Below are 19486 nucleotides of genomic sequence, written 5' to 3' on the forward strand. Positions count from 1 at the left end.
ATGTAGCCAACATGATTTAGAAGCTCTGTGAGGTCAACCAAGATGTTACTGCATGGAGCTTTGAGTGATGCACGCTTCTTGACCAGAAAACAGTAATTTCTGTAAAGATTTATAATTTCAGGCATCTTAAAGGGAAATACGTGTGCATGTTACATGCCATCAAGTCACTTCCGACTTATGGTGACCCTGTGAATTAATGTTTGCCAAAACATCCTTTCCTTAACAGCCAGGTCTTTGCAAACTGAGGGCCTTGGCTTCCTTTATTGAGTCAATCCATCTCATGGTGGGTCTTCCTCTTTTCCTAGCATTATTGTCTTTTCCAGTGACTCTTGTCTTCTCGTAATATGACCAAAGCACAATAGCCTCAGTTTAGTCATTTAGCTTTTAGGGGAAGTTCATGGCCGAAGGAAAAATCCACCTTTATTGTGGTTCACATAATGTTATAAACCCCAGAGTTATATCCTTCTACTGAAAACAAAAGGATCTTGCAGCACCTGAATGCATGTGGTATAGTGGTGAGAGGAGGATCTGGGAGACCCGGTTTGAATCCTCACTCTGTTATGGAAGCTCATTGGGTGACCTGGGGGCCAGTGTCACACTTTCAGTTTAAACTATTCCACAGAGTTGTTGTGAGGATAAAATGGAGGAGAAACATAGAAACACAGAGATGGAAGGGTCCTCAAGGGTCATTTTGTCCAACTCCTGGACAACACAGGAAATTCACAACTACTTCCCCTCCCCGTGACCCCTGCTTTATGCTCAGCAGCCCCGTAGCCAGAACAGATTTGGGGGGAGGGGGGGCAAAGACCGGGAGCAAGGAGCTTAATTAGATTAGTAAGAGAGAGAAGTGGGAAGGATGACCTTCCATCTGCAGCGTGGCATCTTCCACAGAGCTGGATCTAAACCAGCTGAGGGAATGGGCAACTCAAATTGGGTACAACTGCAAAAAGGAGCGCTTTAGCATTAAGGACAGCAAAGCGCAGAGTCAGCAAGAAAGCAGCACGCACGCATACACACACACAGGACCACAGAAGAATCTCTTTACAACTACACAAAATAACTCATATTGGACTTTAAGGTGTCACTGAACGCAAACTTTGTTTAACATTTGTCAATAAACAACAGAAAATATTTCATATTGCATGCATTCATTTAATAACACCCCTGCCCCCAACAGTAAAATCAGGCCACTTCATCAGCACACCAACCCTAGAAAACAACACAAAACATTTTCCCCCTTTCCCCCACCCTCCAAGAGCTGCTGCCACCATCCAAACCTCAGAGCAAAAAACAATTAATAACACCACACACCCCAAACCACTGCCACAAGCCACAGAGAACTGGAACGAGGTACCTACTGGTACCAGAAGCAGCTGCTGCTGAGCCATGCAGAGTCAATGCATACTGTGGGATTATTCAGAGCATGTGAAACAGGAAGGGGAAGGGAGAGCTCTGCCTTTGCCACGGTGCCAGCTAATCAGGAAATGTTCCGATAACAAAGTGCATTTCTGGGAGGAAGGAGGACTGTCGGATGAGGAGGAAATCAGGCAATCAGGAAGTAGCATGAAGGTGCACAAAAAAGCATGGAGGTGAAAACGTCCTGTGGGCCAGTGTGGTGTGGTGTGGTGCAGTTGATCCAAATAAGACTCTCTAGTCCAGGGGTGTCAAACATTAGCCCATGGGCTGGAACCGACCTCTGCAGGGCTCGTATCTGGCCCGCGAGCAACTGGCTCTCTCCTGCTTTCTTCTCTGGAGCTGCCGCTGTTGGCTGTCTCCTCCCCCCTCCTTTGGGGGGGGGCTTAAGAGGGAGCAAAGTCGTCCCACAGCACCCTTAAGAGACCAACAAAGTTTTATTCCAGGTATAAGCTTTTGTGTGCATGCACACTTCTTCCCTGGGGTAGCTCAGTCCCATGGGAGAGATAAGCCAACTACCCTTTCCTCCATTGGCTGCCTCCTCCCTCCCCCACCCACTCCTTTAGGGAGAGGAGGAGGGTAAGAGAGAGCGGACGGGCTTGAGAGGGAGCAAAGTCCAGGTTGTCTCATGGCACCCTTAAGAGACCAACGTTTTATTCCAGGTATAAGCTTTGCGTGCATGAATACTTCTGGGAGAGATAAAAACCAACTTCCCTTTCCTCTGTTGGCTGTCTCGCTCCCCTTTGGATCCTATGGCACCTTAAAGCCCAACAAAGTTTTATTTCAGGCAGCTGAAAACTCCTTTGTAATAACATTCAGTTGGCTTTGAGCCGCTGTGTTTTTTTTGGTAAATTTATTTATTTGATTTTATAATATAAGCCTGTATCATACACATATATCAAATCAACAAGACTACATATAAATCCGATAATAACACATTTCATTTTCCAACAACACAGAGCAGCTAACCAATCATACAGAATAGTTAAATAAATATCCAATTCTTGTTCTCATCCGCATTCTCTAATTTGTGTTGAGCAAAACCATTAAATTTAATTTTCTTTTGGCACATATATATTACCTTAACTAAGTTCCCATTTCATATTAACAATATAATACATACTAGCTTACTGTATTTTTCCTTGTCTTCGCCTTACACAGTATTAACTCTTTTCCTTAGTAATCTGTTAAGCTCTTTATTTCTAGTATGAGAACAGAGTTTAATATTGAAGTATTTTTCCCCTTTACCTTTTTAAATTATTTATGTGTTTTTAAATTCATTATCTTTTATTTCCCTTATTTATTTGTTTTAGTTTTTCTATTACATCCTTTAGATTAATTATGCTCATAGATTTTCTATAAATCTAGACCAGTGATCTTCTACTCTAATCTACCAAGTTGTACCCTCAATTGTATTAACTCATCCTATACATATTGAACTGTGTTGTCAAAAAACTAATTATAATTTTTAGCCTTATTACAAAACTTTCTTAGATCAATATATACAGATAAATAATTACACAACTAAATAAATATTACCCCCTGATTCGAGCTTCTCTCTCATTGTTTTCAGATTTGCCCCCATTAGTTTGTCAATTCATTCATTTTTTCCCAATTTAACCTACCCCTTTTTAAAAAATATTTTTTCCCAAAAAAATTCTTAATATTCTTTTGTCATTTTCAGTTTCATAGCTCTTCTCAATACCCAAGAAATACTTATCTAAATTAATATTCACATTATTATTTTAATAAATTCAAATATAAATACCATCTAACATTTCCAAATCCCTCTCACTTCCATCATACTTCCCCATAATTTATACATAGTAACATTTTTCTAATCACCACTAATTTCACAAAATTATCACAATAACCAAAAAAAGAAAGGAAAGCAATACAGATAATTAGATGCAATTGAGGTCATTATTCCATCTTATCAGGTATTAGGTATAAATCCATTATTCTGTCTTTTTATATAATTTATTTTTTCTCCTAAACATCTGCAATCTGTTTTTCTGCCGCAGCATGTCTATGTGTCTTCTTTCTTTAAGCCTTCCTTGCATTCCAAACCTATCCTGTCTCTCTTTCAGCCATTCTGCTTTCCTTCCTTTGTTATTCTCTTTAAACTTCCAGGCTCGCCGCTTCCTCCTTTTGATCTTTCTGTCTCTTTCTCTTTCAAATCTTGGCCATCGTTTATTATGCTTTGGCAGTCCAATTTTAACACATATTACTTTTTTTTAGTCTCTTTCCATCTCTTACACTTGTCAAGAGTTCCACCTCCTGTGCAACTTCCAGTCCTTGTTCCTTAGGCTCAATATAGCTCTCCTTATGTGAATCACCTGGGGTCTCTTTCAAACTGGCTTGCTCCTGTTCCTCAGCCTTTTCAGTTTCTCTCCGGCTAGTTTCTAAATTCTCCAATATTTTAGCACAAGCCTCTTCACAACCTTTTTTGACTGCCTCTTTCAATATTTCGAGAAACTGGTCAATATTCAGCTCACACAACGTAGTATTTTCATCCTCCTCCTCCTCATTTTCCATCTCCCCTGCCATTTCCAACCACTCTTCCAGTCAATTTACTCAAGTTCTCAACATGGTATTCTCACTACAAACTATTTATATTGCCCTCTTTGTAAATCCTCATCGCTGAAACCTAGTCCTCTGTAATACCAAGGATATCAACAAAAAATTCAATCTTCTTCCCCCAATGAATAACAGTAACAAACTTAAGTCCCTTTATTTCTCCTGGCCGCTACCTCTCTCCCGTTTGGACACTTCCTTTTGGGGGTTTTCCTTAAAGTTTCAACTTCAGTTTTACTCACACCTTTCTTCTGGTTCTGTGTTGCCGTGTTGCCGTGTTGATTAATTGCATCTCAAATTAATTAAAAACAAATCCGAATGGCTGCAGCTAGTCTGAACATGGCGGGTGCCATGTTCTTCCCCATCGAACGGTCCTGCTTCAGGGCTGTTTCTGGACACCTCCCCGCGTGCCGAAAAATGGGGAGGGCCAAAAAAGAATGTCCCTTGCTCCAGCCCTCTCTCCAGAAGGGCTGGCCAAGTTCTCCCGACACTCGGGAGACTCGGTAGAGGCTGCAAGAGGTTTGGGTGGCACGGAGCGAGCCGCACTTCGCCCGTCGCCGCGCCGTACCGGAAACGGAATCCAAGCCACTGTTTGTTGTTGTTGCTTTTCCCTTTCCTTACAGTGCAGAATTAGGGTTTCTAGGATCATTGCTGAGGGAAGGAATTTCTCAGCTTTGGGCTTTTTTGTTTGGCATATTAAACAGCCTTATTCTTGTGAGTTAACTCTGAAGTTTGTGCATGGGGCTTGACCTGCAGTTGTTGGGGTGTGGATCCTGAGGAGGACAGGGTTTGGAGATGAGAGGGACTTCAGAGGGATATAATGCATACAGTCCATCTTCCAAACTGGCCATTTTCTCCAAGTGAACTGATCTTTGTCACTTGGAGATCAGTTGTAATGCCAGGAGATCTCCAGTCATCACCTGGAGTTGGCAACCATAGTTTTGGGCCACTGCATAACTTAAGCAGATTCTCCACCACCACCAACTTATAAATACTAGCACTACCACCTCTCTGCGTATTACACCTAATCTAATCAAGCCTGCTATTGTGATTCATCTGCTATTGCCATTCAGCATCTGAAATCACCTTTATATATGTGGTGCCTTGTGTTAGATTTTATTTTATTTATTTATTTATTTATTGAATTTCTATCCCATCCTCCCAGCCAGAGCTGGCTCAGGGCTGCTTACATAAAAACAGTTACATTAAAACATAAGTTACAATGTAAATAATTGTAAAACCATAATAAAGTGCTAGTAGTCGTCATTGTTCATATAATGGTAGCAGCCATTATTCAGTATTCTCAGCTCACAGTCAGCTCACAGTGATCATTTTGATTGTCCTTGCAGTGCTTTGATGTTCTTTAGGCTGTTGGTGGCAATTTCCGGAATCCATGGCCCTCTTACGTTCAACCATCCATTGTTCATCATTGGTGGCGGTGGCTCGGTGGCACACATGGCTCGGCCTGACAAAGCAACCTTTATGTCAGATCTAACCCTCCTAACAAATGAGTTCAACACCTCTGTTCTAGTGTGTTGCAAAGGACCCAGACAAAATTGAGATGGTTATGGCATGGTGGGGGCCTTGCCCCCAGGAGCCCCCTGTGGCTATGGGCCTGACAGAGGAAGCCACAAAACCTCCAGAATACCTGGACAATCTCACCTGGAGGAAAATTCCTTCCTGACCCCTAGTAGTAATTGGCATTACCGTGGGCATAAACGAAAGCCATGAGAGCCAAGCACTGACTCATGCCTTCCTGCCCAGCCTCTCATGATCTGCCTAAGTTCATAGAATCAGCATTGCTGTCAGATGGCCATCTAGCCTTTTCTTAAAAACCTCCAAAGATGGAGAGCATTGTCAGGATTTTCTTCTTACTGTTTAGCCGAAAACTCTTTTGATTTAATTTCAGCCCATTGGTTCTGGCCCAACCTTCTTGGGCAACAGAAAACAACTCCACTCCTTCCTCTATATGATAGCACTTCAAATACTTGAAGATGGCTATTGTATCACCTCTCAGTCATCCCCTTTCCAGGCTAAACATACCCAGCTCCTTCAACCTTTCTTCATAGGAATTGGTCTCCAGACACCTCACCATCTTTTTTGCCCTCCTCTGGACACATTCCAGCTTGTCATCCTTCTTAAACTGGAGTGCTCCAAACTGAACACAATACTTCAAGTGAAGTCTAACCAGAGCAGAGTAAAATGATCTGGATACTATACTCTGAGCAATCTGGACACTATACTTTTGTTGAAGTAGCACAAAATATCATTTGTCCTTTTTAGCTACCACATCACACTGCTGATTCATGTTCAGTGTATGGTCTACTAAGAACACTAGATCCTTTTCGCATGTACTACTGCCAAGACACGTCTCCTCCATCTTATAGTTATGCATTTGATTTTTCCTACCTAAATGCAGAACTTTACATTTATCAACATTTAACAACAACAATACTAGGATTGAAACCACATTTTACCAACTTGTCAACAAGAATATCATGTGGAACCTTATCTAAAGCCTTACTAAAATCAAGATAAACTATGTCCAGTATTCCCCTGATCCAACAAGGTAGTGACTCTCTCAAAAAAGGAGATAAGGTTAGTTTGACATGACTTGTTCTTAGCTCTTAGTAATCACAGCCATCCTTTATAAATGCTTAAGGACTGACTGTTTGAAGATCATTCCATGTATCGACATCAAGCTGGCAGGTCGGTAGTTACCTGGATTCTTCTTGTCCCCCTTCTTGAAGATTGGGACAACATTTGCCCACTTTCAGTCTTCTGTCACCTCACCTGTTCTTCAAAACTTCTCAAAAATAATGGTCAGAGTCTCCGAAATTACATCAGCAAGTTCCTTTAGTACTCTCAGATGCAGTTCATCTGGCACCAAGTACTTAATTTCATTTAAAGAAACTGGGTGTTTATGTACCACCCCTATGCCTATCCTCGGCTGCAGCTCCCTTCAGCATCTGTTTTTGCCAGGTTGAGCACCATTTCCCTTGCAAGAGAAGATTGAGGCAAAGTACAAATTGAGCAGTTCTGCCCTCTCTTTTTTAACCTGGGATTCTACCCAGTAAACTAAGTTTGTCCAAATTAGCTTTTCTAAAGTCCAATCTATATGTCTGACTTTTCCCTTCCCCAAGATCTTAAATTCCAAAATTACATGGGCAGTACTACCCAGGGTGCCCACTACTTTCACCTCATCAACTAGTTCTTCCCTGTTGATGAGAATCAAGTCCAAAATAGCAGACCCCCTTGTTTCCTTCTCCACCTTCTGAAAAATGAAGTTGTCAGCGAGTAAGGAATTTACTAGAATGATATAAGCTGCTTTGGGGAGAAAGGCAGTATATAAATGAAGTAAATAAATAATATTATTGCAACATGTTCTTTCATCTCCAGGCTGACAAAGTAGACAATGTAGTCCATGAAAGTATAACATGGTTATGCCAGAAAGAGGGGCCATGGCTCAATGGTAGGGTATCTGCTTGGCATGCAGAAGGTCTGAATTTCAATTCCTGGCATCTCCAGTTAAAAGGATCAGAACACAGGTGATGTGAAAGATGTGAGACTGTGGAAAACCTCTGCCAGTCAGAGTAGACAATACTCACCTTGATGAACCAATGGTTTGATTCAGAATAAGGCCGCTTCCTGTGTTCATCTTGTCCAGATAGCCATGCTTACGTCCGTTGGAAGCAATGGGTCTAACTTTCCATAGCTTTGGGCTGTTAGTCTTCCATGTGCCACAGGACAGAGCATAAAGGTGGTCACTGACCCTTCCAGAGGTGCTGCCTACAATTCTTGTATCTTGATCATTTAAATCTATAACAACATTTTTTTGAGTGTTAAGGTGAAATCTTGAAATGTGATATCTCATGGCTTTTGTGGTGCTGGATGAGAAGCAATATAAATCCAGAAGTAATCAAACTTCCCAGCAAATTGATGAATAATTTGATAACAGTGTTGTTACAGAAAGGAAGCAATTTATTTCACTGTATTTCATTCACATGTTTGTAAGGTCTGGTTTATTAGCCTTCTTACATTTTCATAAATTATACAGCTCACACAAGGAAATGATTAATTGGATTTTGTTTCCACAAGAACAAGATTTCTGGTTGTTAACAGCTGCCCAAACGAACTGCAGTACCATACAACCTAAACATATTTTTGTACTTTGGGAAGCTTTACATTTTACAGTTTTCTGATGAAGTATTAGGCCCTCTTGAGGCACAGTTAAATCTTCTGACACCACACCCAAACTCTCTTCATTGAACACGTTCAAGATCTCCGTTTTTCAAATCCTGTGACTAATTACACTGAGCCTCATGGGTAGTGAGTTAATAATACAGTTTAGAATGTTTATTCAATTAATGTATGCCAAAATTGTGTGTATGTGTATTTACAATTGGTGCCAGTCATAGAATCATAGAATCGCAGACCTGGAAGGGGCCATACAGGCCATCTAGTCCAACCCCCTGCTCAATGCAGGGTCACCCTAGAGTATCCCTGACAAGTGTTTGTCCAGATGCTGCTTAAAGGCTGGCAGTGAGGGGGCGCTCACCACCTCCCTGGGCAGCTGATTCCACTGTTGCACAACTCTTACTGTAAAAAAGCTTTTCCTAAGATCCAGCTGGTACCTTACCGCTCTTAATTTAAACACATTATTGTGAGTCCTATTCTCTGCTGCCAACAGGAACAGCTCCCTGCCCTCCTCTAAGTGACAGCCCTTCAAATACTTAGAGAGCAATCATATCCCTCCTCAACTGCCTCTTTTCAGAGCAAAAATTCCAAAGTCCCTCAGCCTTTCCTCATAGCGCTTGGTCTCCAGGCCCCCGATTGGGGTGTGCTCCTGGATGCCTCCTTAACGATGGGGGCCCAGATAGCAGGCACTGCCTGGGCAGCCTTTTACCATCTTTGTCTGATCAGGTAGTTGGTTCCCTTCCTCAAACACAATGATCTGGCAACAGTGATCCATGCAATGGTCACCTCAAGATTGGATTACTGCAATGCTCTCTACCTGGGGCTGCCCTTGACCCAAATCCGGAAGCTGCAGCTGGTGCAGAATGCAGCGGTGAGGCTGTTGTTGTGTCTTCCTTTGTTGTTGTGTCTTCCTTTGTTGTTGTGTCTTCCTTTGTTGTTGTGTCTTCCTTTGTGGGAACACATCCAGCCCACCCTAAAAGCACTGCACTGGCTGCCTGTAGCATATTGGATATGGTTCAAGGTGCTGGTTTTAACCTTTAAAGCCCTATAGGGTCAGGGACCTACCTACCTGAGGGACTGCCTTTCCCCACATGTGCTCCAGAGAGCATTAAGATCTGGATCCCAAAATCGCCTGGCCCTTCCGGGCCCGAAAGAGACCAGATTGACTACAATGTGGGCCAGGGCCTTTTCTGTGGTGGCCCCTCACTGGTGGAATGAGCTCCCAGACAACATCAGGGCCCCGTGGGACCTTTTGCAGCTCCGCAAGGCCTGTAAAATGGAGATCTTTCACCAGGCTTTCAAGTAGAGTGCCGCCTGACATCATGGCCCTGGCCCTAATATCAATACCACCAACAACCTGGCCTTAACATCAATATCACCACCAGCAGGATGACTAACAGCCTGGCAGGAGCCCGGAGGCGGCCATTCAATGATGATAGAATGTGGCCATCTTGTATTATAGCTATGTGTTGTGTATCCACGGTTTTATATTGCAATCTTAATTTATGCTGGTTTTAGTATATATATTGGAGTTTTAATGTATACATATATATCTATGTTGTTAGCTACCCTGAGCCCGCCAATGGAGGGGAGGGTGGGATATAAATATAATAAATAAATAAAAGCGGGGGGGTATGTGCACAGGGCACAGCATCCCTGACACGATGACAGCACTCCATGTGATGTCATTGCGTTGGGGTGGCCCCTCCCACACACCCCAAATCCTCCCACTGGGGGGGAAATATGACCCGGCAACCCTAAGTCAGTGTGATGCAGTGGCAAAAAAGGTTAATGTGAACTTGGGGTATTTCAACAGAGGCATAACATCCAAATCACAAGATGTCATAGTCCCACTGTATACCACATTGGTCAGGCCACATCTGGAGTACTGTGTGCAGCTCTGGAGGCCTCACTTCACAAAGCATGTAAACAGAATGGAGCAGGTGCAGAGGAGAGCAATGAGGATGATCGGGGGCCTGGAGACCAAGTCCTATGAGGAAAGGCTGAGGGACTTGGGAATGTTTAGTCTGGAGAAGAGGCAGTTGAGGAGGGACATGATTGCTCTCTTCAAGTATTTGCAAGACTGTCACTTATAGGAGGGCAGGGAGCTGTTCCTGTTGGCAGCAAAGGATAGGACTTGCAAGAATGGCTTTATGTTATGGGAGGAAAGGTACTGGCTGGATATTAGGGGGGGATTACAGTAAGAGTAGTTCAGCAGTATAGTCAGTTTCCTAGGGAGGTGGTGGGCTCCCCCTCACTTGCAGTGGCTGGACAAACACCTATCAGGGTTGATTTAGGCTGATCTTGCATTGCACAGGGGGTGAACTAGATGACCTCTATGGGTCCTTCCAATTTTAGGCTTCTATGATTCATCCATTTGAAATCCTTTTGCAATACAGCATATACCTATACTACACATCCATATACAGTCATTCTGTATTACACATATCTATGCCCCACAACTGTACACATCTGTGCCATATATCTGTTGAATATCAATGTTAGTCACCGAGAACCCTTAAGGGGACACCTTTTGGGGACCTGTAGATACATAAAGGGGTGGCTTTTACAGGTGATAAGTTTTTAAATGGGTTCTGCTGGGAAACAGGCCACCCAGGCAAGACTTAGATCAGTCTTGAATCAATATGTTGCCGAAGGCTTTCACGGCTGGAGTTCATTAGTTGCTGTAGATGTTCCGGGTTGTGTGGCCGTGGTCTTGGCATTGTAGAACCTGACGTTTCGCCAGTAGCTGTGACTGGCATCCTCAGAGATATAACACAGAGATATAACACTGTGTTATACCTCTGAGGATGCCAATCACAGCTACTGGCGAAACGTCAGGTTCTACAATGCCAAGACCACGGCCACGCAACCCGGAAAATCTACAGCAACTAAAGTCTTGAATCAGTTACAGTTTCTAGGGTGACATGACCCAGCACTGATGAGACTTTGGTTCAGGGAAATCCGTGGGGGAATTGTGTGTTTTTGCCTTTAATTGGCTTTTGATCGCTTTGTTCCCTTCCTTCCTTGTGACTGGTTGGACTTTTGTTTTATGATTATTTACTACATAGAATTAGCAGCTAGGCTGAGTCAAACAGGATATTTCTTTGCATTGGAGTGTATGCTGGAAATTTTATCATGTAATTAAAGAGAGACAAATTCATGTTAAGCTTATGTACCAAAGAATCCTATATGTATAAAAGGCAAGGCGTGCTGACGATGACTCACCTACTCTACTCTCCCACTGGCCACTGGGGAAGCTGCCTCGGTGTCCTGTGGACTCGTCCCACCACCTCCTCCGTTCTTACACCCCCACTTTTGATGTGTTGCTCCTTGGGGGTTGTAGTTCTCAGCTGGCCTTACTGCAACCATAGCAAAGGGAATTAGAACTACAACTCCCAAGCTGGGAGTCCCAAGAGGCTGTGGGGCATTACCAGGGAGTCAGTTAAATTGTTAATCAGTTAAAGTGTTAAACAGGAAGCGGCTTTGGAATTGAAGGGGGAGGAGAGAGAAGTCCTGGACATATCTCTGAATTACAATTGATCTCCAAACTACAGAGATCAGTCCCCATGGAGGAAATTATTGCTTTTGGAGGGTGAGCTCTATGGCATTATACCTCACTGAAGTCCTTCAACAAAACTGGCCCTTCCCTTAGTATTGCCAACCACCAAGCAGCACCTGGAGATCCCCAAGCTCAGTTCTACTGGAGAAAATAGCTGCTTCAGGCATTGGGCTCTATGGCATTATACCCTACTGAGGTCCCTCCCCACCCCAAACCCTGCCCTCCCCGGGCACTACCCCTCAAATCTACAGGTATTTCCCAACCCAGAGTTGGCAACCATGTAACTGGCTATGGAACCACTTTCCAGACCCTTGAAACCCAGAAAACGAGGCATGCGGCTCTCCTCCCATACTACCCATTTGGGGCAGCAAAATGACTTGAGACAGCCTTTGTTGTTGTTGTTGTTCAGTCGCACAGTCGAGTCCGACTCTTCGCGACCCCATGGACCAGCTCCCGCCAGGCCCTCCTGTCTTCCGCCGTCCTCTGAAGTTGGCTCAATTTCATGTTTGTTGCATCGATGACACTGTCTAACCATCTCATCCTTTGCCGTCCCCGTCTTCTTTGACCTTCAATCTTTCCCAGCATCAGGGTCTTCTCCAGGGAGTGCTCCCTTCTCATTTGGTGGCCAAAGTATTTGAGCTTCAGTTTCATTATCTGGCCTTCCAGGGAACAGTCAGGGTTGATTTCTTTTAGGATTGACTGATTTGATCTTTTTGCAGTCCAAGGGACTCTCAAAAGTCTTCTCCAGCACCATAGTTCAAAAGAATCTATTCTTCGGCGCTCGGCCTTCCTTATAGTCCAACTCTCGCAGCCATACATGACTACTGGGAATACCATTGCTTTGACCATGCGGACTTTTGATGGCAGGGTGATGTCTCTACTTTTTATCATGCTGTTTAGGTTCGCCATCGCTTTCCTCCCAAGGAGCAGGCGTCTTTTAATTTCATGGCTGCAGTCACAGTCTGCGGTAATCTGGGATCCCAGGAACGTGAAGTCTGTCACTACTTCCACGACTTCCCCTTCTATTTGCCAAGGAGTGATGGGGCCGGATGCCATGATCTTAGTTTTTTTGATGTTGAGCTTCAAGCCCACTTTTGCGCTCTCCTCTTTTACTCTGAGCAAGAGGCTCTTTAGATCCTCTTCACTTTCAGCCATTAGAGTGGTATCATCTGCATATCTGAGGTTGTTGATCTTTTCCCCAGCAATCTTAATTCCCGCTTGTGATTCATCCAGGCCAGCATTTCGCATGATGTACTCTGCATATATATTAAATAAGCAAGGTGACAATATACATCCTTGTCGTACTCCTTTTCCTATGCTGAACCAATCAGTTGTTCCATATCCGGTTCTAACTGTCGCTTCTTGGCCCTTATACAGGTTTCTCAAGAGACATGTGAGGTGGTCTGGTACTCCCATCTCTTTAAGGCCCTGCCATAGTTTGTTGTGATCCACACAGTCAAAGGCTTTAGCATAGTCAATGAAGCAGAAGTAGATATTTTTCTGGTACTCTCTTGCTTTCTCCATAATCCAGCGAATGTTGGCAATTTGATCTCTAGTTCCTCTACCTCTTCGAAACCCAGCTTGTACTTCTGGTAGTTCTCTATCCACGTACTGTTGAAGCCTAGCTTGTAGGATCTTGAGCATGACCTTGCTAGCGTGTGATATGAGTGCAATTGTGCGATAGTTTGAACATTCCTTGGCGTTGCCCTTCTTTGGGATTGGAATGTATACTGACCTTTTCCAATCCTGTGGCCACTGTTGCGTTTTCCAAATTTGCTGGCAAATGGAGTGCAGCACTTTAACAGCATCATCTTCTAAGACTTTGAATAGCTCAGCTGGAATACCATCACCTCCACTAGCTTTGTTGTTAGCAATGCTTTCTAAGGCCCATTTAACTTCACATTCCAGGATGTCTGGCTCGAGGTCAGTGATTATACCGTCGTGGTTGTCAAGGACATCGAGGTCTTTCTTGTATAGTTCTTCTGTGTATTCTTGCCATCTTTTCCTAATCTCTTCTGCTTCTGTTAGGTCCCTACCGTTTTTGTCCTTTATCATGGCCATCTTTGCATGGAACGCTCCCTTGATTTCTCCAATTTTCTTGAAGAGATCTCTAGTCCTTCCCATTCTATTGTTTTCTTCTATTACTTTGCACTGTTCATTCAGGAAGGCCTCCTTATCTCTCCTTGCTGTTCTCTGGAAATCTGCATTCAGTTGGGTAAATCTTTCCTTTTCGCCTTTGCCTTTCGCTTTCCTTCTTTCCTCTGCTATTTGTAAAGCCTCATCAGAAAGCCACTTTGCTTTCTTGCATTTCTTTTTCTTTGGGATGGTGGTGATTGCTGCTTCCTGTACAATGTCACGAACCTCGGTCCATAGTTCTTCAGGCACTCTATCTATCAAATCCAGACCCTTGAATCTATTCTTCACCTCTACTGTATATTCATCAGGGATGCGATCTAGGTTAAACCTGGATGGCCTCGTGGTTTTCCCGATTTTCTTCAGTTTAAGTCTGAATTTTGCAATGAGTAGCTCATGATCTGAGCCACAGACAGCCTTACCTTATAGCTAAGCAGAAGGGAATAAACATGGCTCACCTCCCTCTATTTCCCCCTTCCTTCTGCCACCCCACCAGCCACAGCTGGAACACTCAGCTGGAGCCTCTTTCTAGAGCTCGTTGTATTTCTTCCCACAATGGGCCTTACTCCTAATTGTTAATAATGCTTATGTCTCCAACATCCAAGTAATATTTTTTTTAAAATTGTGTTATTTGCAAGGTTTACTATAGACAGCATGACACTGACCTGCCACTGTGAAATTGCCATTCACCTCCATTTGGGTTTTCCAGATTCTTCTTCCAATTGGCTACCTGAGACACTCTGGCAACCTCTTAACTGGGGAATCTGGTGGCAGGGCTTTTTCACATTCTTATTTTACTCACTGGTCAGTTCCTGTTTCTTCAGGGACTGGGGTTCTGTTCTGCACATGTTTTGCCCCTCTAGTGGTTGATTCGATATCACACAACTTTCCCCCCCAGCATATCTCCCTGCAGATTTAAACTGCAGATTTTTATGCTGGGGAAAAAACTGTGTGATATTAAATCAACCTCCAGAGGGAGCCAAACACATATGGAACAGAAAGAAAAAAACCCCAACAAAACAGGAACTTATCAGTGAGTAAAATGAGAGTGTAGAAAAGCCCACAGTTGCACAACTCCTTTAGCTTACTTCCTACTGAAGGGATACACTGCCTTCTGGTTATGTTTAAGTTATATATATTTCCTTCCTCGTTCTTTGCAGATAATCCAAGTGGACATGGGCTTGAAGAGAAGATTATCTATGGAGTAGAGAACAGTAGTACTTTCCTGGAGTGCAGTCCAAAATCTCAACATGCTGTGGTTTATTGGCAGTTCCAGAAGCAGAATGAGGACCTCAAGGAAGAGGTATGCCCTCTAGATGTTGTCACTGTTAGGTTCCAATATAGCTTTTAGACTTTAACTGCAGATTTACAGGGCCACAACTCAGTATCTCAGACCTAATTCTCAGTGAGACGGTAAACCTATATCTGGATGGAACAATCCGCCAGAGAGAAAAATTTCCTACAGACAGAACACTAGCATGTGTGTTAGTGGGAAGGCTAAGCTTGCACTCTGCTTCCTGACACCTAGGTTTTTTAATGTGGAATTTGGGGGGAGGAGCTGCCTGAAGCAGTAAAACCCAGGTGCAGATTCAATGCTAGGCATTATCTAGACCAGCTGTCAGTGGAGGTTGAAGTGCTGCTGTGAGCCAAAAGTGTGTACTTTTGGGCTCTCAGAGTGCTACAGGACTGACAGAAACATCTCTAGGGGCCAGGGCTGAGCCCAAGACTCACACTTGGTCAAAGTTCTCATCAGAAATCCCTTGGAATGGGATCTGATCCAGCATTCATTCTGAAGGAATGGGGAGCCATTTCAGTTGCAAAACCCAACGGAGCTGGATTTTACAATCATTCCTACTAACAGCAAAACTGAAGTTCTTAAGAAGTCCTTTTTATATTTCCATGGAATCAAAAAGTATTCCTGGTCTATATTGGTGGATACTGTTAAAAAGGGAATGGTACATGCCCTCTCTCACTTAAGCAGTTGTGTATACAAAAAGGTTATGCATTTCATTTCCCCAGATGTGCAAAGGAATGTAGGAATGTAGTAGAAATGTAGATGTCCTAACAGCAAACAGAGTCCCTTTCTCACTTCATTTGAAACAAAATAAGTTTTCCTCTGCTGGCTAGACAGCTTCCCCTAAACTGAGAGAACACAAGAGGGAAGGAAAAAAAGGAAAAGAAGACCAGAACTTGGTGAAACAGTAGAAGTTGGAAATAAATGGTAGATTGTACTAAAGATTTGAAGGGCATATTTATCTCAGATTATAGTTTTAACTCTGCATCCACATTCAAAAGTCTTATAGCAGCTTTTTTTTCCCCATAGATCACCATCAGTAGGAACTTTTCTAAGAATGGAAAGTATAGATTATGTTGAGAAACCTTGTGGCATAGTATGGACAGGATTTGTTACTCTGTAGCCTGATGGATAATTTTGACTCAAAAAATTATTTATAATGTGACCTGAAGAAGAACATATAAAACAGTCTACTTTGGAAAACTATATCTGATTATGTGTACCCCTGGTTAAAAATTCATGTAGCTGGAAAGCCACTTGGATAAGAGGGTGGAAAGTGGCAGGCTTCTACCCCAGGACCTTCCCCTGTGGTCCAACACCATTGCAAGAAACACACTGATTTCCTCTGGGGTTGGCAATGGTGCAGAAGGGAACTGGCATTACAAGGAGCCAGTTTGTCCCCCCCCCAGCAGTATTTTCCTTCCAAAAAGGGCAATATTTCATTACAAGACAGCTTTATTATGCTGACAGAAAGTGACATTTCCGGTGAGCTTCATCACTTAGTAGGTTGTGAATCCAGGACTTCTCAATACATCACCACCTGCTGTACTACTCTGTGCTGAAACCTTTTTCTCCCACACAGATCAAAGCAGATGACCATTTAATCAGGACAGAACAAGGCCTCCTGCTACGGAGCTTACAGCGGAAAGATTCAGGCATTTACTTGTGTCATGCTGTAGAGCACGGCTTCATGCAAACACTTCTTAAAGTGACCCTGGAGATTATAGACACAGAACACCTTGAGGAGCTGCTTCATAAAGAAGAAGATGGGGACAGTGCCAAGATCAAAGAGATTTCCAACAGCATGACCCCAAGCCAGAAGGTCTGGTACAGAGACTTCATGCAGCTCATCAACCATCCCAATCTGAACACAATGGATGAGTTCTGTGAGCAGGTGTGGAGAAGGGACCGCAAGCAGCGCCGGCAAAGGCCCACCAATTCCCAAGTGAATACAAACAAATGGAAGCACCTACAAGAGAACAAGAAAGGTAGAAATAGGAGGACCCATGAATTTGAGAGAGCACCACGAAGTGTCTGAGCTACAATTACCTCTAGGAACTTCCTCCAAGTTGATAACTGGAAATGAAATGCAATTTATGAGAACTTTTCCATGGCGTTTGCATGGATGTTTACAAAGAACTGGGCAGCTCAAACAATTTCCACCTGATTTAAAATGAACCCAGTTCAAACCTTCCTATTGGACCCATTCCACAAATCTCTAGGGTTTTGAAGATGCAAACTTACTCTGACACTAACTTATTGTTTAGTGGGTTCTGTAGTGAGACTGACTGGGCATTTCTCTTTGGCTTGAGGTATAAAAATGTCATCTGTCATGCTGCCATTTTGAAAAGGAATTATAAGGAGAAGAGACAAAAAAACGATCATCAGCAATGCTACTTTTTCTTGAATTTGCCTAAAAACCTCACAAACTTGTAAAGCTGATGGACACCTTCACACTTGGTTGTGCACAAGAATGTTTTGGTTTTGTTTGGTTTACCCATTCTCTTCTTTATATATGTACTGGAAGTATGAAATCAATACTGTATGCAATTGCCTATCAGAGTCAGATCGCCATAAATCATTCATTATCAGAAGCAACAACAGCAGGAAGTGGAATGCTTTGACCTACTACTGATGACTTACTTCCCTAACATTTGACCTAAAGATATATTTTATTAAAGCTATAATTTAAATGTACCGCAAAAATACACAGTCAAAAAGTGCTCTTTTCAATACAGAAAAAATAGAATAGGCTTTTTGTCTGATCATACTTTATTATTCTAATTTTGGGGTTTTAATTTTTTAGGGGAAAACAGATCATACAGTTTTCAGTTGCTCAGTTGCAGTTTTTTGTTCTTGTTGTTTTGGGAAATTATTCTGAAAAGTAACCCAATCAAGCTTCTACTCAGCAGTCATTCTCTATGTTGGGTAACTTCCACCTAACTGAGTTATTCTGGCAAAGCCTGGGCATAATTTGTCTTTCCTTGTTTTTCCCTAATTGTTTGGTATGAAAGACTTCAACTTGTGTAATACTTCAATACAAACAGAAACAGGTTCTGACAATGAAGGGAAACTAAGTTGTATATTTTCTTTTGATTTCCAAAGACTGTGAATAGCATTAAAATATTTCCTCTGTTCATGACAAAAATGGAACCCTGTAGATTATAGAAACTAACTTATTGGTATTGTGTTAGTTGTATCAAGAACATGCACAGTGATTCTGGAACATACAAGTCACTTTTGCCAGTATTCTCTGAAATCTGAAAGTCCCCAAACCATTGTGTTAGCAGAACATTGATCCCAATCCAAAAAGTTACAGAGACAACAAAAACATGCACAGACACTCCTGCGCCCACAGGAAGAACTTTAGCTACTGCACAAGTTTCAGGTATACTGAATCCACATGAAATTATGAATCCAGATATATGTGGTTTATTTTCCTTGCTAGATGAGGAAATTTTTCTCCTCATATGGCAGAGTTTTGTATAGTGTTAGCAGCAAATGTTACCGCTACGGGAAGATTGTCACACCTAGATAAAGGCAATATACATCCCAAATTGTTCTTTCAAGAATTTCCTTTGTTGTATGTTTAGAAATCATGCTTCTGCAAAAGGACACAGAGCCAACTGGGTCATTGCACTGGAAATTTTGCAAGGGCTTGTAGTGAACCCTGTCTTTCTGAGCAAATGAGCTTCGTCAACAAAGGATATGGAAGAGCCCTATTTACACAACATAGTAGTAGCTCTGCTGGGTAGATGTTTGTGTGCATGGTTAGATGTTCATCCTTATACACACTGTAAGTGAAATATTAATCACACTCTGACCAGGTGATGGGTACATGGCTTGTCCAAGAATGCCTCTTTCTGGGAACAACAGCCAAGAAGACATACTTGCCCTGCAGTGCCTGGCCAACTGCCTAGCTAGCAGCTCAGTGTTCACACTGATGGATCACTGATCACCTTCCATGAGTCTCCAGTTTGTTCATTACATCAAATTTTCACAAGAGATTGTCACAAATGTATACACATTCTGTTGTCCACATCTGTTATAATGTAAGAGGGAGGTCAACAGATCAATGGGCACTTTTTGTAATGCATAGATGCCTGTGAGAAGAAATCCTAAGAATCTGTAACTCAGAGGCAGTTATCTCTGTTTTAAGTATCTGCAATTGTAAATTGGTTTCCTTTCTAAGGTTTCTTCTTGGTCCTTGGTTTTTGCTCTCATCTCATATACTGTGAGCTGGTTGCATACACTCACTAACTGGGGGTCTTGTTCAGTGGTGGAACGTTTCTCCTCATATAAGGCATTGG

General features: G+C 42.7%; 1 protein-coding gene across 1 annotated transcript in view; it reads left to right on the plus strand.

The window, feature by feature from the left end:
* SEMA3A (semaphorin 3A) overlaps positions 1 to 17886 on the plus strand; it is a 397277-nt gene extending 379391 nt beyond the window's left edge. Inside the window, exons 16-17 of the mRNA XM_015422974.1 lie at positions 15043 to 15185; positions 16759 to 17886. Coding sequence (XP_015278460.1) covers positions 15043 to 15185; positions 16759 to 17214 — 599 coding nt within the window. The 3' untranslated portion in view covers positions 17215 to 17886. The remainder of the gene's footprint in view (positions 1 to 15042; positions 15186 to 16758) is intronic.
* The last annotated feature ends 1600 nt before the right edge of the window (positions 17887 to 19486 follow it).

The sequence above is a fragment of the Gekko japonicus genome, unplaced genomic scaffold (assembly GCF_001447785.1).
Source record: "Gekko japonicus isolate JY-2015 unplaced genomic scaffold, Gekko_japonicus_V1.1 scaffold145, whole genome shotgun sequence".
Classification (NCBI taxonomy): Eukaryota; Metazoa; Chordata; class Lepidosauria; order Squamata; family Gekkonidae; genus Gekko; species Gekko japonicus.